This window comes from Oncorhynchus gorbuscha, linkage group LG22 (assembly GCF_021184085.1).
Source record: "Oncorhynchus gorbuscha isolate QuinsamMale2020 ecotype Even-year linkage group LG22, OgorEven_v1.0, whole genome shotgun sequence".
Taxonomy (NCBI): domain Eukaryota; kingdom Metazoa; phylum Chordata; class Actinopteri; order Salmoniformes; family Salmonidae; genus Oncorhynchus; species Oncorhynchus gorbuscha.
In genome coordinates this window covers 46,488,801-46,514,068 of record NC_060194.1, presented here as the reverse complement: position 1 = coordinate 46,514,068, position 25,268 = coordinate 46,488,801, and the positions used below count along the sequence as shown (strand labels likewise).

Sequence of the window (25,268 nt, the reverse complement as noted above, 5' to 3'; positions counted from 1 at the left end):
AATAGGGAATCTAATCAGGGGAAAGGATCGGGAACAGGTGTGGGAAGACTAAATGATGATTAGGGGAATAGGAACAGCTGGGAGCAGGAACGGAACGACAGAGAGAAGAGAGAGCGAGAGAGTGAGAGAGGGAGGGGGAGAGAGAGGGATAGAACCAAACAAGACCAGCAGAGGGAAACGAATAGCATGGGGAGCACAGGGACAAGACATGACAATAAATGACAAACATGACAATAGGGTCCAATTTGGGACACAGTAGTTGACAACGTCCCAGTTCCTCAGGTGATTTACGCAGATCCTTTACTACAGAAGCCCATACTGTATATAGAGCTGTCTACGTGTCCCTAAACCAACAGTGAGTTGCTACTGAAAGGTTAAAGTTGAGGCGATACATCGTTCAGGTATGTACTGTAACATCTAAGGACAGTCCACTAAAAGCCTTTTAAAGGAAGCCCTTTGATGCTAACGGTTTGTTCCTGGCGGTGAGTGACATCACACTGAGTTTGTGTATTGGTTTGGGTGAGCTTGGGTGGTATCACATGTCCCCTCTAGGGCGAACGCTGACGTGGACGTCCACAAAAAGCTAGCCATTAGCTAAGATCTTGACAGTTTGCTAAAACCTCACAAGATGTAGAGAACGTGCCACTCATACCGAGAGAAGAGTCAACCTAGGACATGACCTAACAGAATCTCCATCACATTCGAAATACGAGTCCCAAACGGCACCCTATTCCCTATTATAGTGCACTACTTTAGACCAGAGCCCTATGGCACCCTATTCCCTATATAGTGCACTACTTTAGACCAGAGCCCTATGGAACCCTATTCCCTATATAGTGCACTACTTTAGACCAGAGCCCTATGGAACCCTATTCCCTATATAGTGCACTACTTTAGACCAGAGCCCTATGGAACCCTATTCCCTATATAGTGCACTACTTTAGACCAGAGCCCTATGGAACCCTATTCCCTATATAGTGCACTGCTTTAGACCAGAGCCCTATGGAACCCTATTCCCTATATAGTGCACTACTTTAGACCAGAGCCCTATGGAACCCTATTCCCTATATAGTGCACTACTTTAGACCAGAGCCCTATGGAACCCTATTCCCTATATAGTGCACTACATTTGACCAGAGTCATATGGGTCCCTATTCCCTATATAGTGCACTACTTTAGACCAGAGCCCTATGGAACCCTATTCCCTATATAGTGCACTACTTTAGACCAGAGCCCTATGGAACCCTATTCCCTATATAGTGCACTACTTTAGACCAGAGCCCTATGGAACCCTATTCCCTATATAGTGCACTACTTTAGACCAGAGCCCTATGGAACCCTATTCCCTATATAGTGCACTACTTTAGACCAGAGCCCTATGGAACCCTATTCCCTATATAGTGCACTACTTTAGACCAGAGCCCTATGGAACCCTATTCCCTATATAGTGCACTACTTTAGACCAGAGCCCTATGGAACCCTATTCCCTATATAGTACACTACATTTGACCGGAGCCCTATGGAACCCTATTCCCTATATAGTGCACTACTTTAGACCAGAGCCCTATGGAACCCTATTCCCTATATAGTGCACTACTTTAGACCAGAGCCCTATGGAACCCTATTCCCTATATAGTGCACTACTTTAGACCAGAGCCCTATGGAACCCTATTCCCTATATAGTACACTACATTTGACCGGAGCCCTATGGAACCCTATTCCCTATATAGTGCACTACTTTAGACCAGAGCCCTATGGAACCCTATTCCCTATATAGTGCACTACTTTAGACCAGAGCCCTATGGAACCCTATTCCCTATATAGTGCACTACTTTAGACCAGAGCCCTATGGAACCCTATTCCCTATATAGTACACTACATTTGACCGGAGCCCTATGGAACCCTATTCCCTATATAGTACACTACATTTGACCGGAGCCCTATGGAACCCTATTCCCTATATAGTACACTACATTTGACCGGAGCCCTATGGAACCCTATTCCCTATATAGTAAACTACATTTGACCGGAGCCCTGGCTAAAAGTAGTGGACTAAATATGGAATAGGATGCCATTTGGGACGCACAGTGTCTCTGAACCTCTTATCTTATAAGACCCAGTCTAAATTGTGAAAGTATCATTATTTAGCTAATAAGGGGTGGGGGCACATGTGGAAATAATGGGCCGGCATGTTAGAAATTCCCGGGCCGATATCTGGTCCCAGTCCGCCCTTTATGTCACTCCAAAAAAGAATATATAAAATAGATAATTTTGTATGTAAAATTTGAACAATTGTGTAATTTAGTACTAAAACAATTGCTCAGAGAAAAATATCTCAAAAAGATGGGGGTGGAAATGATTGGATCCCCTGTTTTCAATACTCCAGTACCCTCCACTTGCGAGTATAACAACACTGACTCTTTTTCTAAAATGTTTTATGAGATTGGAGAACACATTGGGAGGGATTTTAGACCGTTCCCCCATACAGAATCTTTCCAGATTCTTGATATCCTTCGTCTGTTCTTATGGACTGTCCTCTTCAATTCAAACCACAGGTTTTTAATGGGGTTCAAGTCCAGAGACTGAGATGACCATTGTAAAATGTTGATTTTGTGGTCAACCATTTCTTTGTTGATTTTGGGGTTATTGTCTTGCTGGATGATCCTCTTGTGGCCAAGTGTCTAATGGCAGAGGCAACCAGGTTTTCGGTTAAAATGTCCTGGTACTTTGTAAAGTTCATGATGCCGTTGACCTTTTAAAAAAAACAAAAAACGTATTAAACAAGGCCAGTTAAGAAAAAACTCTTATTTGTTCTTAACTGGCCTACCCCAGACAATGTTGGGACAATTGTGCACCACCCTGTAGGACTCCCAATCAGTCAGATCAGTGACACAGCCTGGATTCAAACTAGGAACTGTAGTGACACCTCTTGTACTGAGATTCAGCGTCTTAGACCACTGCACCACTTAGGAACTTTAACGAAGGGTTCTAGAACCAGTGGAAGCAACACAGCAACATACACGTCAAAGCTTCCCCACTGTATTGTACAGTAAGGATGAGGTATTTTCAGCATTGTCCCCACCGTTGGTGTGCGTGACCAAAGACCTCTGTATCTTAATGTCATGTGACCACAGCATCGCTTCCAATCCAAGTGCCAACGCCGTTTAGCGTTTAACTCCAGGCGGTGCTGTGGTCACATGACGTGAAAATAGAGCTCTATGGCCACGCAAACCAATGGTGAGCTTTGGCCTTTCGGGAGCGAGAGAGAGAAAAATATATATATATGTAGAAATGGGCTCTGGTCAAAATTAGATCTATCTTTGGCAAATTACAGGAGTGGCAAGGACTGGAATGGAATAGTTAAACAGAGACGGAAACCAAGCTAACTGCGTACCAAATGGTGCCCTCATTTAAAACCTGTCTCCAGGAAGAACGTAGATAAAACAGGCTATTAGGACAAGAATTCATAGCTCACTGGTTTAATGATGATTATCAACAGCATTCTCAGTCAAATTGGATCCATTGGGGCCTCCCGGGTGACGCAGTGGTCTAGGGCACTGCATCGCATTGTGCCACCGGAGACCCTGGGTTTCGAGCCCAGGCTTTGTCGCAGCCAGCCGCAACTTTGTTAAGGTCCTAAGTGGTGCAGTGGTCTAAGACGCTGCATCTCAGTACAAGAGGTGTCACTACAGTTCCTGGTTCAAATCCAGGCTGTATCACATCTGGCTGTAATTGGGCGACCTACAGGGTGATGCAGGGAGGGTTTGCCCGGTAGGGATATCCTTGTCTCATCGCGCACTAGAGACTCCTGTGCCGGGCGCAGTGAGCGCTAACCAGGTCGCCAGGTGCACAGTGTTTCCTCCGACACATTGGTGCGGCTGGCTTTGGGGTTAGATGCACGCTGAGTTAAGAAGCAGTGCGGCTTGGTTGGGTTGTGTTTCGGAGGACGCGTGGCTTTTGACCTTCGTCTCTCCCATTTCAGGAGTTGTAGCGATGACACAATGACACAATGAGACAAGATAGTAACAATTGGATACACTACATTTACATTTAAGTCATTTAGCAGACGCTCTTATCCCGAGCGACTTACTACGAAAAGGGGGTAAAAAATGCACATTTTGGGGGGGATCCATTGACAGTGGAAGAATAGGTCTAATGGTTTGGTCCCAAATCTCACTCAAAGAAGGAATTTGATATGCAATATTCTGACTGAACCTTTAGTGATGATGACAAAACGAGGTTAATCTCAGAGTGTTTGATCCATTGACAGTAGAACTGTTATAAGTTTGACCGCGGTCTTTGTAGGTAGAAAGACATAGAAATAGGTTCACCGGACGTGCTACCCTGTCCCAGACCTGCTGTTTTCAACTCTCTAGAGACAGCAGGAGTGGCAGAGATACTCAATGATCGGCTGTGAAAAGCCAACTGACATTTACTCCTGAGCTGCTGACCTGTTGCACCCTCTACAACCATTGTTGGTTGCTGTTTGGGGTTTTAGGCCGGGTTTCTATACAGCACTGTGAGATATCAGCTGATGTAAGAACGGCTTTATAAATGAATTTGATTAGATTTTTGATTTGATATGATTTAAATAGAAGGGAATTTAATACACAGTCTGATGGGGCTCTCTGAGTGTTGGATCCATTGACCAAGTAACAGGAAGATGGTCTGATCCAACTCGGCTCTACCTCCCTCCCTTTTCTCTGTGGGAAAAGTGTTTTACAGGGCTTAATAATGAAGCCTTTGTTATAAAGCCCTGATGTATCTCTGAGTCACTCTTAAGACACCATACAATGAAACCATTGGAGACTAGGCCAAAAATGCACTGACGCAAGAATAACAGACTCTACGGATGGCAGAAGTATAGAAATTAAACAACTATTCTAGAAGTCATTCAATTCTATTATTCTAGAAATCATTCTGTTCTAGAAGACATTCAATTCTATTATTCCAGAAATCATTCTGTTCTAGAAGACATTCTAATTCCCCTTTCAGATTCAAGCACTGGTGAACCATGTGAACTCTCTACAGCCTACAGCCTACAGCCTACGGATTTGAACCGTCGTAAAGACCCTCTCTCTACATCAAAGGGGAGTTGTCTGGTTAGAAAGACAGTTGTTTGAACAGAAGTCCGAGATGAGAATGATTCTTACTGGACAGACATTTCACGAAGACCATTTCCTGTTCAGAGGGGTTAACAACAACAACAAAAAACAATGCATTTTTATCACAAAATAAAAAATATAAAAAATATCACTGTCTACAATTTTCATCATATTATAATTTCATCATCTCCCTAGCAACATCTGGCCTGTGTTGAAAGGATGTGCTGATGTTGCCGTTTCCTGTTCCTGCTTGGTGGCCAGGTGGGGATCCTAGGGGGGCGGTGCTAGTCAACTTGCTGAACACATTAGGAGGCCTTGCACCACTTGTTATAGCCACACGTCTCTATCTCTCCCTCTTCCTTTCTCTCTTTCTCTCGCTTTCTCTCTCTTGCTCTCTCTCTCTGCCTCTCTGTCTCTCTACTTCTCTATCTCTTGCTCTCTCTCTCTGCCTCTCTGTCTCTCTACTTCTCTATCTCTTGCTCTCTCTCTCTGCCTCTGTCTCTCTACTTCTCTCTCTCTGTCTCTCTCTCTCTTTCTCCCTCTTCTTTATGTCTCTTTTTCTCTCAACTCCCCCAGCAACACCAGATCAACATATTAGATCAACCCACAAACAGACTCCTACAGTAGTCACCATACTTTAACCCACGAACAGACTCCTACAGTAGTCACTGTACTTTAACCCACAAACAGACTCCTACAGTAGTCACCATACTTTAACCCACGAACAGACTCCTACAGTAGTCACCATACTTTAACCCACGAACAGACTCCTACAGTAGTCACTGTACTTTAACCCACAAACAGACTCCTACAGTAGTCACCATACTTTAACCCACAAACAGACTCCTACAGTAGTCACCATACTTTAACCCACAAACAGACTCCTACAGTAGTCACTGTACTTTAACCCACAGAACAAATAAAATTCAATTTACGAGGTAACTTCACAAGAAGTTAAAATTCTCTCCTTTTGAGAAAATATCCCATAAAACCCCGAAGTCTCTCCGGCTTGTCTGTATTGTCCCAAGTACTGAGCTAATAGGATGGCAGTTGGGCCAGTAACCAACCGAAAGGTCGCTGGTTCAAATCCCCGAGCCGGGCAAGCTAAAAAAAAATCTGTTGTTTTGCCCTTGAGCAAGGCAGTTAACCCCCAAACAGCCCCCCTTCACCCCTCAGAGGGGATTGGGTTAAACGCGGAACACACATTTCGGTTGAATGCGTTCAGTTGTGCAACTGAAGAAAAGAAAAAAGAAAAGAATGATGCTGGACCAAAGGCCTCTCTGTGAGCTGCTGCAGTCCTGCATACCTCCAGGCCTTATTTATTCCAGATGTGTTGAGTTGGCCTGGAGTTGCCTCCCCTCCGTCTTCCTCTTTTCCTTCCAAACCACCTCCACACAGAAGCGCTCCAAAAAAAAAAAAAAAAACAGGCAATATCCCAAAACCATTAAAGCCTCAGTAAAAAAAACATGCAGGGCCTTTGAAAAGCAGCACATATTTCAGAGGAGGTGGTAGAAACCTAAGTGTGACTAGTTTGAGACATCTTGAATACAGCCATCGCTATCTATCATTCCAACCCCTTATACAGAATTCTAAACCACATTCTATATAATGATAAAGGACAGATACCCCACTACAGAAGTTTTTAAAAAGAGAAGGGATTTGTCTACAGTGTTACAAGTCCCAGTCCCCATAGCAGTTATAGGATATCCACTAGAACATCTCGTCATAGACATGTTGTCTTGTCTAAACGAACAATTCTCACACCTCTGAACGCCAGTCCTCTACCTGCCTGTGTCCCGGCAGGCCGTCTTGATATACTGTCTGTCTGAGTCCCAAATAGCACCCAATTCCCGATATAATAACGGTACTTTTGACCACAGCTCTAGGGAATAGGGTGCCATTTGAAATACACATCTGGCCTCTGAGACGTTTGATACAAGCTGTTTACCACAGCAGCAACACAGCTCTCAAACTAACCCGAACAAACTAACCCAAACAGCAGGGAAAACCATTGACTCTTGTCTTCGGTTGTTTCTCTGGGACACTTTCAGTGTTGGATTTCTCAGGGTTAAAATACCATTTGGATGAAGCCATAAAGGTCATGTCTCCTCTTTACGGTATTAAAACAAAACGGAATTAAAGCACATTCTGGAAGCATCTATATTACATACCTTTTCCACGATGCTTTCCTACAAAAGAGGGGTGCTCTCTCTACCTTTTGTGATTAACTTCTAAATTCCTACATTTTGGCCTTTAGGCTCTGTGGCTTTTTGGCCTTTAGGCTCTGTGGCTTTTTGGCCTTTAGGCTCTGTGGCTTTTTGGCCTTTAGGCTCTGTGGCTTTTTGGCCTTTAGGCTCTGTGGCTTTTTGGCCTTTAGGCTCTGTGGCTTTTTGGCCTTTAGGCTCTGTGGCTTTTTGGCCTTTAGGCTCTGTGGCTTTTTGGCCTTTAGGCTCTGTGGCTTTTTTTTGGCTCTGTGGCTTTTTTTTGGCTTTAGGCTCTGTGGCTTTTTGGCCTTTAGGCTCTGTGGCTTTTTGGCCTTTAGGCTCTGTGGCTTTTGGCCTTTAGGCTCTGTGGCTTTTTGGCCTTTAGGCTCTGTGGCTTTTTGGCCTTTAGGCTCTGTGGCTTTTTGGCCTTTAGGCTCTGCTTTTGGCCTTTTTGGCCTTTAGGCTCTGTGGCTTTGGCCTTTGGCCTTTAGGCTCTGTGGCTTGGCTTTTTGGCCTTTAGGCTCTTTAGGCTCTGTGGCTTTGGCCTTTAGGCTCTGCCTTTAGGCTCTGTTTTGGCCTTTAGGCTCTGTGGCTTTTTGGCCTTTAGGCTCTGTGGCTTTTTGGCCTTTAGGCTCTGTGGCTTTTTGGCCTTTAGGCTCTGTGGCTTTTTGGCCTTTAGGCTCTGTGGCTTTTTGGCCTTTAGGCTCTGTGGCTTTTTGGCCTTTAGGCTCTGTGGCTTGTTGGGCTCTTTGGGTTGGTGTATCTAACGTGTTGGGGTGTAGAGGCTATATGTCTCTGTACTGTTTCTTGTCACCACCATCTATCCAGAGTTGGCAGCATAAGTGACAATTACAGTGTCCTAGAAAGACTGTAAATGTTTGCTAGTCACATCATGCAATTCTGGTCTGTTTAAACATCACACAGAGGAGGAGGAGGAGGAGGAGGAGGAGGAGGAGGAGAGATGGGCGATGAAGGGCAAGCCATGCCTGTGTGGTAGTGAGATATTCCATTATGGATGGGTATCTAGTTCAACAGGCTATCTGGAATAATGTCAAATGGGATTGTGAGGGGTGGGTGGAGTGGAGGTTTAGGGGGAGGGGGTGGGTGGGTGGAGTTTTATGGGGAGGGGGGGTGGGTGGAGGTTTAGGTATAGGGGGAGGGGTGGGTGGAGTTTTAGGGGAGGGGCGGGGCGGGTGGAGTTTTATGGGGAGGGGTGGGTGGAAGTTTAGGGGGAGGGGTGGGTAGAGGTATAGGGGGAGGGGTGGGTGGAGTTTTAGGGGAGGGGCGGGGCGGGTGGAGTTTTAGGGGGAGGGGTGGGTGGAGGTTTAGGGGAGGGGTGGAGAGGTGGAGGTTTAGGGGGAGAGGTGGATGGGTGGAGGTTTAGAGGGAGCAACGGGTGAGGATTAGTGTGAGGGACGGGGAGGGGTTAGGGGGATGGCGTGGGCAGGTGAAGTTTTAGGGGAGGGATGGGTGGAGAATTAGGGGGAGGGGTGGGTGGGTGGGTGGAGGATTAGAGGGAGGGGTGGGTGGGTGGAGGATTAGGTGGAGGGGTGGGTGGGTGGGTGGGTGGAGGATTAGAGGGATGGGTGGGTGGGTGGAGGTTTAGGGGAGGGGTGGGTGGGTGGGTGGGTGGGTGGGTGGAGGATTAGAGGGATGGCGTGGGCAGGTGAAGTTTTAGGGGCAGGGATGGGTGGAGATTTAGGGGAGGGGTGGGTGGGTGGGTGGGTGGAGGATTAGAGGGAGGGGTGGGTGGACAGGACACTCCAAACACTGAACCTCTCCAGACATAAAGAAAAGCAGTCTGGGTCGTGGAAGTTGGGGCACCAATTCATAGATCAGCTGACAGCTCACAGACTGACATCTCACCCAAGATGGCTCGCTTTGTAAAGGGGCTTTTACAGTCCCACGAATCATCACCCAGGTGGGTGCTACAGTTCAGTAGTGGGCGATCCAGCCTACCTACGGAGGAGGAGGAGGAGGAGGAGGAGGAGGAGGAGGAGGAGGAGGAGGAGGAGGAGGAGGAGGAGGAGGAGGAGGAGGAGGAGGAGGAGGAGGAGGAGGAGGAGCTGTAAACATCGATGACGATGAGGTGCCCGATGAAGAGATCTGTCTGTCAGATGTTTCAACCTCCATCCTCATAAGATACTAACCTTCAGAACTGCCTATAATCTAAAACTGTGATCGACCATCATCCAGGAACTGTGGGAAGTGAAGACTATATAGTGGTCAGCAGTAGGAAACACAGTTTCTCCATTCTGCCCTGGTAACCACTAAGCCCAATAAGTCTCCACTCTGCCCTGGTTACCACTAAGCCCAATAACTCTCCACTCTACCCTGGTTACCACTAAAGCCCAATGAGTCTCCACTCTACACTGGTTACCACTAAGCCCAATAAGTCTCCACTCTGCCCTGGTTACCACTAAGCCCAATAACTCTCCACTCTACCCTGGTTACCACTAAAGCCCAATGAGTCTCCACTCTACACTGGTTACCACTAAGCCCAATAACTCTCCACTCTACCCTGGTTACCACGAAGCCCAATGAGTCTCCACTCTACCCTGGTTACCACTAAGCCCAATGAGTCTCCACTCTTCCCTGGTTACCACTAAGCCCAATAACTCTCCAATCTACCCTGGTTATCACTAAGCCCAATGAGTCTCCACTCTACCCTGGTTACCACTAACCCCAATGAGTCTCCACTCTACCCTGGTATCCACAAAGCCCAATAACTCTCCACTCTACCCTGGTTACCACTAATCCCAATAACTCTCCACTCTACCCTGGTTACCACTAAGCCCAATAACTATCCACTCTACCCTGGTTACCACTAAGTCCAATAACTCTCCACTCTACCCTGGTTACCACTAAGCCCAATAACTATCCACTCTACCCTGGTTACCATTAAGCCTAATAACTCTCCACTCTACCCTGGTTACCACTAAGCCCAATAACTCTCCACTCTACCCTGGTTACCACTAAGCACAATAACTCTCCACTCTACCCTGGTTACCACTGAGCCCAATAACTCTCCACTCTACCCTGGTTACCACTAAGCCCAATAACTATCCACTCTACCCTGGTTACAACTAAGCCCAATAACTCTCCACTCTACCCTGGTTACCACTAAGCCCAATAACTCTCCACTCTACCCTGGTTACCACTAAGCCCAATAACTCCACTCTTCCCTGGTAACCACTAAGCCCAATAACTCTCCACTCTACCCTGGTTACCACTAAGCCCAATAACTCCACTCTTCCCTGGTAACCACTAAGCCCAATAACTATCCACTCTACCCTGGTTACCACTAAGGCCAATAACTCTCCACTCTTCCCTGGTAACCACTAAGCCCAATAACTCTCCACTCTTCCCTGGTAACCACTAAGCCCAATAACTATCCACTCTACCCTGGTTACCACTAAGCCCAATAACTCTCCACTCTACCCTGGTTACCACTAAGCCCAATAACTCTCCACTCTACCCTGGTTACCACTAAGCCCAATAACTCTCCACTCTACCCTGGTTACCACTAAGCCCAATAACTCTCCACTCTACCCTGGTTACCACTAAGCCCAATAACTATCCACTCTACCCTGGTTACCACTAAGCCCAATAACTCTCCACTCTACCCTGGTTACCACTAATCCCAATAACTCTCCACTCTACCCTAGTTACCACTAAGCCCAATAACTCTCCACTCTACCCTGGTTACCACTAAGCCCAATAACTCTCCACTCTACCCTGGTTACCACTAAGCACAATAACTCTCCACTCTACCCTGGTTACCACTGAGCCCAATAACTCTCCACTCTACCCTGGTTACCACTAAGCCCAATAACTCTCCACTCTACCCTGGTTACCACTAAGCCCAATAACTCTCCACTCTACCCTGGTTACCACTAAGCCCAATAACTCTCCACTCTACCCTGGTTACCACTAAGCCCAATAACTCCACTCTTCCCTGGTAACCACTAAGCCCAATAACTCTCCACTCTACCCTGGTTACCACTAAGCCCAATAACTCCACTCTTCCCTGGTAACCACTAAGCCCAATAACTATCCACTCTACCCTGGTTACCACTAAGGCCAATAACTCTCCACTCTACCCTGGTTACCACTAAGCCCAATAACTCTCCACTCTACCCTGGTTACCACTAAGCCCAATAACTCTCCACTCTACCCTGGTTACCACTAAGCACAATAACTCTCCACTCTACCCTGGTTACCACTGAGCCCAATAACTCTCCACTCTACCCTGGTTACCACTAAGCCCAATAACTATCCACTCTACCCTGGTTACCACTAAGCCCAATAACTATCCACTCTACCCTGGTTACCACTAAGCCCAATAACTCTCCACTCTACCCTGGTTACCACTAAGCCCAATAACTCCACTCTTCCCTGGTAACCACTAAGCCCAATAACTATCCACTCTACCCTGGTTACCACTAAGCCCAATAACTCTCCACTCTACCCTGGTTACCACTAAGCCCAATAACTATCCACTCTACCCTGGTTACCACTAAGCCCAATAACTCTCCACCCTACCCTGGTAACCACTAAGCCCAATAACTATCCACTCTACCCTGGTTACCACTAAGGCCAATAACTCTCCACTCTTCCCTGGTAACCACTAAGCCCAATAACTATCCACTCTACCCTGGTTACCACTAAGGCCAATAACTCTCCACTCTACCCTGGTTACCACTAAGCCCAATAACTCTCCACCCTACCCTGGTTACCACTAAGCCCAATAACTCTCCACCCTACCCTGGTAACCACTAAGCCCAATAACTCTCCACCCTACCCTGGTTACCACTAAGCCCATAAAGGGGGTGGAGGGGGGACTCTTTCCATCACAACGCCCCTTATTGGGCTTAGTGGTAACCAGGGAAGAGTGGAGTTATTGGGCTTAGTGGTTACCAGGGAAGAGTGGAGTTATTGGGCTTAGTGGTTACCGGGGAAGAGGGGAGTTATTGGGCTTAGTGGTTACCAGGGAAGAGTGGAGTTATTGGGCTTAGTGGTTACCAGGGAAGAGTGGAGTTATTGGCCTTAGTGGTAACCCGGGAAGAGTGGAGTTATTGGGCTTAGTGGTTACCAGGGTAGAGTGGAGTTATTGGGCTTAGTGGTTACCAGGGTAGAGTGGAGAAACTGTGCTTCCTACTGCTGGTCACTATATGTTCTTCTCTCCCACATTATAGAGAGAGCATCGCCCCACGGGGCTACAGTACTACCTATACCCAGCAGCATGGTATCTTATGGAACAACAGTGCCTCATACCGTTTGTGTTGAGAGTCTATGAATCATTTAAAAATATTCTGAAACCAGATAGGCAAATACCCCCAAAGAATAGGCAAAAGGGCTGAACTGCTAAAGAATGCTAAACGCACATCGGGGATGTCACGGTGGCATAGCTTATTATTGGCATATGTCAATAGTTTGGAAGAGAGCAGTTAAAATGTATAAACATCTTATTAGCCATAACGGTCAGATCATTATTGTGTAACATCCATTGATATGACGTTTCAAAACCCAGCATATAGTTCCACTTAATAATTAATGTGTGGAAAGTTATCCTACCTTAGTCTCAGTTTTAATAAACCACCGAGCACCTATGGCTGCTGTACAATCAGCCAAACTCTCTAAACTCACGCGTAAAAAGTCGTTGCCTTCCCTATTACGCGGTTCCATTGAAGAGAGCTGGGATAGCCATATCAATACTCTGACGTTACCTATCACAACAACCCAAAACGCGCAGCTCTCCAATGGCTACACGATTTTATAGGCAAGGTGTGAGAATGCTACCTCAACCATATATGGAATCCTTCTCCCGATAGCCGTGTCCACACACACCTAGCGGACCACAGGGGCAAACAAAGCCTAGTTGTCTGGCTAAACCCTTTAAAACATTCGCCGGAGAGCGTCCTGGGCGCACTTTTAGTTGCGTAGTGTACTACCACAACACCATGACACGTACAGAACCGCGGGCGAGACCTTATTTTTTGGGGAAATCACGCTTCGATCTGGAGAGGAGACGAAAGCACCTGTATGAATGCTGCTGGGGTTTACCGCGGACGGGATGGAAAAGGCTTGGAAGTAGCCTACCTGGTGGATTTCAAATCGCTATTTAGGTTAAGGATAACGGAAATGGGTGGCATTGGCATTATTTGGAACATTCTTATATTCGATCATGGATACGCACGTGCTGACACATAAGTCATGCATTTTAGACAGTGTCATGATATTAGTTAGCTCAATTTCTCTTTCAGTTGGCTGTCAACCTCAGAAGCACAGCGCAGTGATTGTGGAAGTGGCCCTATAGATGCGCTCTCATCACTTGATAAGTCAAACCTTGGGGGGGGGGGGCAAGGATGCCCCTGTCTGTCCCCAAGAAACACCAGGGAGAGTTTGCCATGTGAACCGTTCAGAAACGCGTTCTCCAACGATAGTTCCTTACCTGCTTTAACATTGACGGCTTGCAGAAGGAAAGCGATAGTGATGATGGTGGTTAGAGTGGGGTCCCACAGCCACCTTTTCGTTTTCCACCTTGTGGACCATCTTTTCATCTCCATTGTCACTCACTCAGCTACTCAAAGCTCCTAAAGAAAAAAAACGGGCGACTTTTCAGTACAAAATGTAGGTCCTTTTCCTTCCACAAATACAGAAAAAGGACAGAGTTGTTGTTGGTAATTTCAGTTACTACAACAAAGCCATAAGTGCAAAACGGTACTGTTTTTTCTTTAGAGCCAAACTGGGCCCTCCTGCTCCTCTCTCCCTCAGCCCCAGCCCTTAGACTGAAGGTGTTTGGGCTTTTAGGAAAAAAACGGAGACCATTCGATTCCACGAGAGCCGGGCGTGGGAGGGGGGGGTAAGGCAGCAGGAAACTGAAAGTTGGAAAATGTTCCGTTTAGCGAATCACGGGCTGAAAAGTTGTCTTCAATCCCGCCCATAAACTGTCAGTCAAGACTGGCCAGAGGTCCTTGGTTACGGCAGGCGTCAGGAGTCGCATCATTTATTCTTAACATATCATAATGTCATATGGAGAGAAACGGAGGGAGAGAGGTGGCGACACCGATGCGTAACAACGCTATAATAACGCAATGGGCTATCTAGAGTCAGATAACAGATCATTTCTACCTTCCCCTGGTGCTATTGGCCTTTCTTTATAATCTAATTAAATCAAATATATTTTTTATGGCAGTAATCTAAGTAACTAGCCTAATTAAAAAATACATCGTTTAACCAAAACTATAAAATAATCTAAATTATGACTTTAATCATAATAGTTTTAATAGTCATCACCTGATTGTAGACAAAGGATGAAGCTCTACTTCAAATGTATAGCTGGAGCGTTTTTGGCTGCTAATCTATTTTAAACCTGAGGGGTGGAGAATCATCAGTTATTCCAGAAATGTCTTGAATCCATGAGAAATTAGAAAACAAATGAAAAGGCTAAATACCCTACAAAATGCCCAAACTGTGATACGAAAAGCTTTATTAGTCCAAATGAAAATGTTTTCCAGATTGTAAAAGATTTCTATCAAAGACACCTTCTTTTCAAATAAATAAACTTTGGGAAGCAAGCTGACTAGAAGAAAATTGTTATTTCAAAAAACAGGATTGGAACAGAGAGTGGAGACAGGTGGTAGTTATAGAACACTGGAACAGAGAGTGGAGACAGGTGGTAGTTATAGAACACTGGAACACTGGAACAGAGAGTGGAGACAGGTGGTAGTTATAGAACACTGGAACAGAGAGTGGAGACAGGTGGTAGTTATAGAACACTGGAACAGAGAGTGGAGACAGGTGGTAGTTATAGAACACTGGAACAGAGAGTGGAGACAGGTGGTAGTTATAGAACACTGGAACAGAGAGTGGAGACAGGTGGTAGTTATAGAACACTGGAACAGAGAGTGGAGACAGGTGGTAGTTATAGAACACTGGAACAGAGAGTGGAGACAGGTGGTAGTTATAGAACACTGGAACAGAGAGTGGAGACAGGTGGTAGTTATAGAACACTGGAACAGAGAGTGGAGACAGGTGGTAGTTATAGAACACTGGAACAGAGAGTGGAGACAGGTGGTAGTTATAGAACACTGGAACACTGGAACAGAGAGTGGAGACAGGTGGTAGTTATAGAACACTGGAACAGAGAGTGGAGACAGGTGGTAGTTATAGAACACTGGAACAGAGAGTGGAGACAGGTGGTAGTTACAGAACACTGGAACAGAGAGTGGAAACAGGTGGTAGTTATAGAACACTGGAACAGAGAGTGGAGACAGGTGGTAGTTATAGAACACTGGAACAGAGAGTGGAGACAGGTGGTAGTTATAGAACACTGGAACAGAGAGTGGAGACAGGTGGTAGTTATAGAGCACTGGAACAGAGAGTGGAGACAGGTGGTAGTTATAGAACACTGGAACAGAGAGTGGAAACAGGTGGTAGTTACAGAACACTGGAACAGAGAGTGGAGACAGGTGGTAGTTATAGAACACTGGAACAGAGAGTGGAGACAGGTGGTAGTTACAGAGCACTGGAACAGAGAGTGGAGAGAGGTGGTAGTTATAGAACACTGGAACAGAGAGTGGAGACAGGTGGTAGTTATAGAGCACTGGAACAGAGAGTGGAGACAGGTGGTAGTTATAGAACACTGGAACAGAGAGTGGAGACAGGTGGTAGTTACAGAGCACTGGAACAGAGAGTGGAGACAGGTGGTAGTTATAGAACACTGGAACAGAGAGTGGAGACAGGTGGTAGTTACAGAGCACTGGAACAGAGAGTGGAGACAGGTGGTAGTTATAGAACACTGGAACAGAGAGTGGAGACAGGTGGTAGTTATAGAACACTGGAACAGAGAGTGGAGACAGGTGGTAGTTATAGAACACTGGAACAGAGAGTGGAGACAGGTGGTAGTTATAGAACACTGGAACAGAGAGTGGAGACAGGTGGTAGTTATAGAACACTGGAACAGAGAGTGGAGACAGGTGGTAGTTATAGAACACTGGAACAGAGAGTGGAGACAGGTGGTAGTTATAGAACACTGGAACAGAGAGTGGAGACAGGTGGTAGTTATAGAACACTGGAACACTGGAACAGAGAGTGGAGACAGGTGGTAGTTATAGAACACTAGAACACTGGAACAGAGAGTAGAGACAGGTGGTAGTTATAGAACACTGGAACAGAGAGTGGAGACAGGTGGTAGTTACAGAACACTGGAACAGAGAGTGGAGACAGGTGGTAGTTATAGAGCACTGGAACAGAGAGTGGAGACAGGTGGTAGTTATAGAACACTGGAACAGAGAGTGGAGACAGGTGGTAGTTACAGAACACTGGAACAGAGAGTGGAGACAGGTGGTAGTTATAGAGCACTGGAACAGAGAGTGGAGACAGGTGGTAGTTATAGAACACTGGAACAGAGAGTGGAGACAGGTGGTAGTTATAGAACACTGGAACAGAGAGTGGAGACAGGTGGTAGTTATAGAGCACTGGAACAGAGAGTGGAGACAGGTGGTAGTTATAGAACACTGGAACAGAGAGTGGAGACAGGTGGTAGTTATAGAACACTGGAACAGAGAGTGGAGACAGGTGGTAGTTATAAAACACTGGAACAGAGAGTGGAGACAGGTGGTAGTTATAGAACACTGGAACAGAGCTCCCACTCTCCCTCTCTGTCGCTCGAGGGCGCCAGGCTGACTTTCATTAAGCACAGCTGTCACCATCATTACGCGCATCAGCGCTCATTGGACTCACCAGGACTCCTGCACGTTTTGATTGCCTTCCCTGTACATGCCTGTTTCCTCTGTTTCCTCCACGTGTCAGCATTATTGTGGTTTCCGTTTCCCTCTTCCCAGACACTGTCCCTATTCTGTTCCTGTCCGTGGATATCACATGTTCACTCCCTGTACCTGCTTCTCGTCTCCAGCCTCGATCCTTACAGGAACACAGGGTGGAAACACAGGTGTTAGCTATAGAACATTGGTGTGTGTCCCAAATGACACCTTATTCCCTACGGTGAATGGTCCACAGGGATCTGGCCAATAGTAGTGCACTATGTAGGGAATAAGTTAACGTTTTGTACGCAGCCCTTGCTCTTGAGTTGGTTTTCCAAGGTGTGACATTGAAAGACATATTAACGGTAATTGTGTAATGGTAATAACTGTAACACATCATCCAAAACAACACTAAAGTCAGGATAGATGAGGATTTAGTTTGAAATTAGACGTGTTTATTCTGAATTCAGGATAGATGGAGGATTTAGTTTGACATTAGACGTGTTTATTCTGACTTCAGGATAGATGAGGAATTAGTTTTTAGTTTGAAATTAGACGTGTTTATTCTGACTTCAGGATAGATGGAGGATTTAGTTTGAAATTAGAATTCAGGATAGATGTAGGAATTAGTTTGTGTTTATTCTGACTTCAGGATAGATGAGGATTTAGTTTGACATTAGACGTGTTTATTCTGACTTCAGGATAGATGGAGGATTTAGTTTGAAATTAGACGTGTTTATTCTGAATTCAGGATAGATGGAGGATTTAGTTTGACATTAGACGTGTTTATTCTGACTTCAGGATAGATGAGGATTTCGTTGGAAATAGGATACATGAGTATGGGATGTAGACATTTAAAAAACGGTGGTTTGTCTGTCCTCATTTGTTAAATATTTCCCTCCTGTCCATAATGATCGTGAGGATCTCCATAGATATGTTCTGTCATGCGAGACACTGTCAATGCATTATGTATTCATTGTGAGTGTATTTTACCAGACCAATCATCCCTAGTAGCATCACTGTCAACGCAATGGGCTTGTTTGCCTGAATGGGGAGTTTAGGGGTTAGTAAGTGCCTTACTCAAGGGCACATTGACAGGAGATGACAACATGGGATATAAAACTATATATATATTTCTAGATGATTTAAGGTCTGCCTCTAGCCTATCTCCCACTCATTACAACAGTGTGCCCGATTTGATTCAAACTCTGGTCTGCTGCGCACTAAATTGCCCCATGAGCTAAAAGCTAAAGACTAGGCATTAGCTCCGGGAGCTTATACAGTCTTCAAGTCTCAGACAAGGTCACTTCTCATCATGTGAGCATTGTTCACCAAACTACCTTACATTGGCAAAGGGCTTGCCCTACATATGTATTTGCATCCAAAATGACACCCTATTCCCTATGTAGAGCACTACTTTCCCCTAGTACTTTTGGGGGGTTGATCTGTAGTGTGACGTGGCAGCCAACGCCAATGTTGCCCAGAATGACCTCAGACGGCTGTCTGCTGCCTGCTAGCTCAGCGATACTGCACAAGATGTTCCTACAACAAGCCCCTATTCCCCCCCTCCTCCTCCTCCTCCTTTTTCTCCCTCTCCTCCTGTCCTCCACCTTCTCCTCCTCCTCCCTCTCCTGCCCTCCACCCCCCCCTCTTCTTCCTCCTCCTCCTCCTTTTTCTCCCTCTCCTCCTACGCCTCCTCCTCCTCCTCCTCCTGTCCTCCACCCTCCTCCTCCTCCTCCCTCTCCTCCTGCCCTCCACCTTCCTCCTCCTCCTCCCCTACTTCCTCCTCCTCCCTCTCCTCCTGCCCTCCACCCTCCTCCTCCTCCTGCCCTCCACCCCCTCCTCCTCCTCCTCCTCCTCCTCCTGTCCTCCACCCTCCTCCTCCTCCCTCTCCTCCTGCCCTCCACCCTCCTCCTCCTCCTCGTCCTCCCCTACTTCCTCCTCCTCCCTTTCCTCCTGCCCTCCACCCTCCTCCTCCTGCCCTCCACCCTCCTCCCCTCCTCCTCCTCCTCCTCCTCCTCCTCCTCCCTCTCCTCCTGCCCTCCACCCTCCTCCTCCTCCTCCTCTCTCTCCTCCTGCCCTCCACCCTCCTCCTCCCTTCACCCCACCAAAACTAGTGTCTACAGGTACACCTCGGCTCAGTAAGAGAGGGTCGGCAAGACAAGGCGGGGAAAGACTAGCAAGGTTATTTTCTATAATCTGTTCGGCTGGAAAATGTCAGAGCTGTTGCTCATGCTGCTAGCTGGGCCTGCAGCCCAACAGAATTACTTTCATTTGTGGACCCCTCCTGTGTTGGCACAAATAGGTCTCAACGACAGAACCTCTGACTCTCTCTTTTGGTTGGACTAGATATGTTTCCATCACGGTAGACAGAAAGTACAGGCGGAACAGAACAGCCCTGGTAGACAGAAAGTACAGACGGAACAGAACAGCCCTGGTAGACAGAATGTACAGGCGGAACAGAACAGCCCTGGTAGACAGAAAGTACAGACGGAACAGAACAGCCCTGGTAGACAGAAAGTACAGACGGAACAGAACAGCCCTGGTAGACAGAAAGTACAGGCGGAACAGAACAGCCCTGGTAGACAGAAAGTACAGGCGGAACAGAACAGCCCTGGTAGACAGAAAGTACAGACGGAACAGAACAGCCCTGGTAGACAGAAAGTACAGACGGAACAGAACAGCCCTGGTAGACAGAAAGTACAGGCGGAACAGAACAGCCCTGGTAGACAGAAAGTACAGGCGGAACAGAACAGCCCTGGTAGACAGAAAGTACAGGCGGAACAGAACAGCCCTGGTAGACAGAAAGTACAGGCGGAACAGAACAGCCCTGGTAGACAGAAAGTACAGACGGAACAGAACAGATCTGGTAGACAGAAAGTACAGACGGAACAGAACAGCCCTGGTAGACAGAAAGTACAGACGGAACAGAACAGCCCTGGTAGACAGAAAGTACAGACGGAACAGAACAGCCCTGGTAGACAGAAAGTACAGACGGAACAGAACAGCCCTGGTAGACAGAAAGTACAGACGGAACAGAACAGCCCTGGTAGACAGAAAGTACAGACGGAACAGAACAGCCCTGGTAGACAGAAAGTACAGGCGGAACAGAACAGCCCTGGTAGACAGAAAGTACAGGCGGAACAGAACAGCCCTGGTAGACAGAAAGTACAGACGGAACAGAACAGCCCTGGTAGACAGAAAGTACAGACGGAACAGAACAGCCCTGGTAGACAGAAAGTACAGATGGAACAGAACAGCCTTGGTAGACAGAAAGTACAGACGGAACAGAACAGCCCTGGTAGACAGAAAGTACAGGCGGAACAGAACAGCCCTGGTAGACAGAAAGTACAGACGGAACAGAACAGCCCTGGTAGACAGAAAGTACAGACGGAACAGAACAGCCCTGGTAGACAGAAAGTACAGGCGGAACAGAACAGCCCTGGTAGACAGAAAGTACAGGCGGAACAGAACAGCCCTGGTAGACAGAAAGTACAGGCGGAACAGAACAGCCCTGGTAGACAGAAAGTACAGGCGGAACAGAACAGCCCTGGTAGACAGAAAGTACAGACGGAACAGAACAGATCTGGTAGACAGAAAGTACAGATGGAACAGAACAGCCCTGGTAGACAGAAAGTACAGACGGAACAGAACAGATCTGGTAGACAGAAAGTACAGACGGAACAGAACAGCCCTGGTAGACAGAAAGTACAGACGGAACAGAACAGCCCTGGTAGACAGAAAGTACAGGCGGAACAGAACAGCCCTGGTAGACAGAAAGTACAGACGGAACAGAACAGCCCTGGTAGACAGAAAGTACAGGCGGAACAGAACAGCCCTGGTAGACAGAAAGTACAGACGGAACAGAACAGCCCTGGTAGACAGAAAGTACAGACGGAACAGAACAGCCCTGGTAGACAGAAAGTACAGGCGGAATGAAACGGTTGGATCTGACAGATCTGAAGTTCTTCTTATAGAATATAGTTTTTCAAGGGATTTTCTCAAGTCTACAATTTTAAGCACGACTAGAGTAAAAAAAACACTTTTCTCTATAGTTGAAAAGCATATGATTACAACCAAAGCGTTCACCAGAGAGTACCAAGATGGCATTGTATAATTATTCTACAATAAGTATCCACACTGAACAGGGCTGAATCCAGATCAGCTGAAAACATAAACTTCTAGGAAATATCGTTCCCCAGCGGTTCCTTTTCATTCTTAAAAAGCTTTCAATTAAGTCTCCTTTCAAGTTTCTTGGAGAAAAACAAATCTGTTCTTAGTACTTTTCCTCTACAATTCTTTATTCACTTATTTTTTTGAGAAATAATTCGCAAACTTACCATAGACATAGTAGTGAATGGTAAAAGATAGATATCAGTGGATATCCCCTAGATATCAGTGGATATCCCCTAGATGTCAGTGATATCTCCTAGATATCAGTGGATATCCCCTAGATGTGAGTGGATATCCCCTAGATATCAGTGGATATCCCCTAGATGTCAGTGATATCTCCTAGATATCAGTGGATATCCCCTAGATGTCAGTGGATATCCCCTAGATGTCAGTGGATATCCCCTAGATGTCAGTGGATATCCCCTAGATATCAGTGGATATCCCCTAGATATCAGTGGATATCCCCTAGATATCAGTGGATATCCTCTTGATATCAGTGGATATCCCCTAGATATCAGTGGATATCCCCTAGATATCAGTGGATATCCCCTAGATGTCAGTGGATATCCCCTAGATGTCAGTGGATATCCCCTAGATGTCAGTGGATATCCCCTAGATGTCAGTGATATCTCCTAGATATCAGTGGATATCCCCTAGATGTCAGTGGATATCCCCTAGATATCAGTGGATATCCCCTAGATGTCAGTGGATATCCCCTAGATATCAGTGGATATCCCCTAGATATCAGTGGATATCCCCTAGATGTCAGTGGATATCCCCTAGATATCAGTGGATATCCCCTAGATGTCAGTGGATATCCCCTAGATATCTGTGGATATCCCCTAGATGTCAGTGGATATCCCCTAGATATCAGTGGATATCCTCTTGATATCAGTGGATTTCCCCTAGATATCAGTGGATATCCCCTAGATGTCAGTGATATCCCCTAGATGTCAGTGGATATCTCCTAGATATCAGTGGATATCCCCTAGATGTCAGTGGATATCCCCTAGATATCAGTGGATATCCCCTAGATATCAGTGGATATCCCCTAGATATCAGTGGATATCCTCTTGATATCAGTGGATATCCCCTAGATGTCAGTGGATATCCCCTAGATATCAGTGGATATCCCCTAGATATCAGTGGATATCCCCTAGATATCAGTGGATATCCCCTAGATGTCAGTGGATATCTCCTAGATGTCAGTGGATATCCCCTAGATGTCAGTGGATATCCCATAGATGTCAGTGGATATCCCCTAGATATCTGTGGATATCCCCTAGATGTCAGTGGATATCCCCTAGATATCAGTGGATATCCTCTTGATATCAGTGGATTTCCCCTAGATATCAGTGGATATCCCCTAGATGTCAGTGATATCCCCTAGATGTCAGTGGATATCTCCTAGATATCAGTGGATATCCCCTAGATGTCAGTGGATATCCCCTAGATATCAGTGGATATCCCCTAGATATCAGTGGATATCCCCTAGATATCAGTGGATATCCTCTTGATATCAGTGGATATCCCCTAGATGTCAGTGGATATCCCCTAGATATCAGTGGATATCCCCTAGATATCAGTGGATATCCCCTAGATATCAGTGGATATCCCCTAGATGTCAGTGGATATCTCCTAGATGTCAGTGGATATCCCCTAGATGTCAGTGGATATCCCATAGATGTCAGTGGATATCCCCTAGATATCAGTGGATATCCCCTAGATATCAGTGGATATCTCCTATATGTCAGTGGATATCCCTAGATGTCAGTGGATATCTCCTAGATATCAGTGGATATCTCCTAGATATCAGTGGATATCCCTAGATATCAGTGGATATCCCCTAGATATCAGTGGATATCCCCTAGATGTCAGTGGATATCTCCTAGATATCAGTGGATATCCCTAGATATCAGTGGATATCCCCTAGATGTCAGTGGATATCCCTAGATATCAGTGGATATCCCTAGATATCAGTGGATATCCCTAGATGTCAGTGGATATCCCCTAGATATCAGTGGATATCCCCTAGATATCAGTGGATATCCCTAGATATCAGTGGATATCCCCTAGATATCAGTGGATATCCACTAGATATCAGTGGATATCCCCTAGATGTCAGTGGATATCTCCTAGATATCAGTGGATATCCCCTAGATATCAGTGGATATCCCTAGATGTCAGTGGATATCCCCTAGATATCAGTGGATATCCCCTAGATGTCAGTGGATATCCCCTAGATATCTGTGGATATCCCCTAGATGTCAGTGGATATCCCCTAGATATCAGTGGATATCCTCTTGATATCAGTGGATTTCCCAGATATCAGTGGATATCCCTAGATGTCAGTGATATCCCCTAGATGTCAGTGGATATCTCCTAGATATCAGTGGATATCCCCTAGATGTCAGTGGATATCCCTAGATATCAGTGGATATCCCCTAGATATCAGTGGATATCCCCTAGATATCAGTGGATATCCTCTTGATATCAGTGGATATCCCCTAGATGTCAGTGGATATCCCCTAGATATCAGTGGATATCCCCTAGATATCAGTGGATATCCCCTAGATATCAGTGGATATCCCCTAGATGTCAGTGGATATCTCCTAGATGTCAGTGGATATCCCCTAGATGTCAGTGGATATCCCATAGATGTCAGTGGATATCCCCTAGATATCTGTGGATATCCCCTAGATGTCAGTGGATATCCCCTAGATATCAGTGGATATCCTCTTGATATCAGTGGATTTCCCCTAGATATCAGTGGATATCCCCTAGATGTCAGTGATATCCCCTAGATGTCAGTGGATATCTCCTAGATATCAGTGGATATCCCCTAGATGTCAGTGGATATCCCCTAGATATCAGTGGATATCCCCTAGATATCAGTGGATATCCCCTAGATATCAGTGGATATCCTCTTGATATCAGTGGATATCCCCTAGATGTCAGTGGATATCCCCTAGATATCAGTGGATATCCCCTAGATATCAGTGGATATCCCCTAGATATCAGTGGATATCCCCTAGATGTCAGTGGATATCTCCTAGATGTCAGTGGATATCCCCTAGATGTCAGTGGATATCCCATAGATGTCAGTGGATATCCCCTAGATATCAGTGGATATCCCCTAGATATCAGTGGATATCTCCTATATGTCAGTGGATATCCCCTAGATGTCAGTGGATATCTCCTAGATATCAGTGGATATCTCCTAGATATCAGTGGATATCCCCTAGATATCAGTGGATATCCCCTAGATATCAGTGGATATCCCCTAGATGTCAGTGGATATCTCCTAGATATCAGTGGATATCCCCTAGATATCAGTGGATATCCCCTAGATGTCAGTGGATATCCCCTAGATATCAGTGGATATCCCCTAGATATCAGTGGATATCCCCTAGATGTCAGTGGATATCCCCTAGATATCAGTGGATATCCCCTAGATATCAGTGGATATCCCCTAGATATCAGTGGATATCCCCTAGATATCAGTGGATATCCACTAGATATCAGTGGATATCCCCTAGATGTCAGTGGATATCTCCTAGATATCAGTGGATATCCCCTAGATATCAGTGGATATCCCCTAGATATCAGTGGATATCTCCTAGATGTCAGTGGATATCCCCTAGATGTCAGTGGATATCCCCTAGATGTCAGTGGATATCCCCTAGATATCAGTGGATATCCCCTAGATATCAGTGGATATCCCCTAGATATCAGTGGATATCCCCTAGATGTCAGTGGAGGCTGCTGAGGGGACGACGGCTCATAATAACGTCTGTACCGGAACGAATGGAACGGCATCGAAACCATTCCACCAATTCCACTCCAGCCATCACCACGAGCCCGTCCTCCCTAATTAAGGTTGCGACCAACCTCCTGTGCTAGACATCCACATACTCATACATCCAGTATGCAGCCAGAGGAGGAGTCCGGTTCCTCATGAAATTTCTTCCTTCTAGGGAGTTTTTCCTACTCTTCGGCTACTTGCTCTTTGTGGTGTC

At 46.1% G+C, this 25,268-nt stretch overlaps 1 protein-coding gene across 3 annotated transcripts in view; it reads right to left on the bottom strand.

Annotated features, from left to right (window-relative positions):
• The window catches only part of LOC124009864 (collagen alpha-1(XI) chain-like), a 438,047-nt gene that overhangs the window by 412,304 nt on the left and 475 nt on the right, over window positions 1-25,268 (bottom strand). Inside the window, exons 1-2 of one of the 3 annotated variants that reach the window (XM_046322074.1) lie at window positions 17,057-17,204; window positions 13,764-13,905 (exon numbers count right to left, since the gene is read on the bottom strand). In XM_046322074.1, coding sequence (XP_046178030.1) covers window positions 13,764-13,878 — 115 coding nt within the window. In that variant the 5' untranslated portion in view covers window positions 13,879-13,905; window positions 17,057-17,204. Of the gene's footprint in view, window positions 1-13,763; window positions 14,123-17,056; window positions 17,205-25,268 lie in introns of those variants that run through there. The other 2 variants (XM_046322075.1, XM_046322073.1) reach the window with 2 other exon arrangements.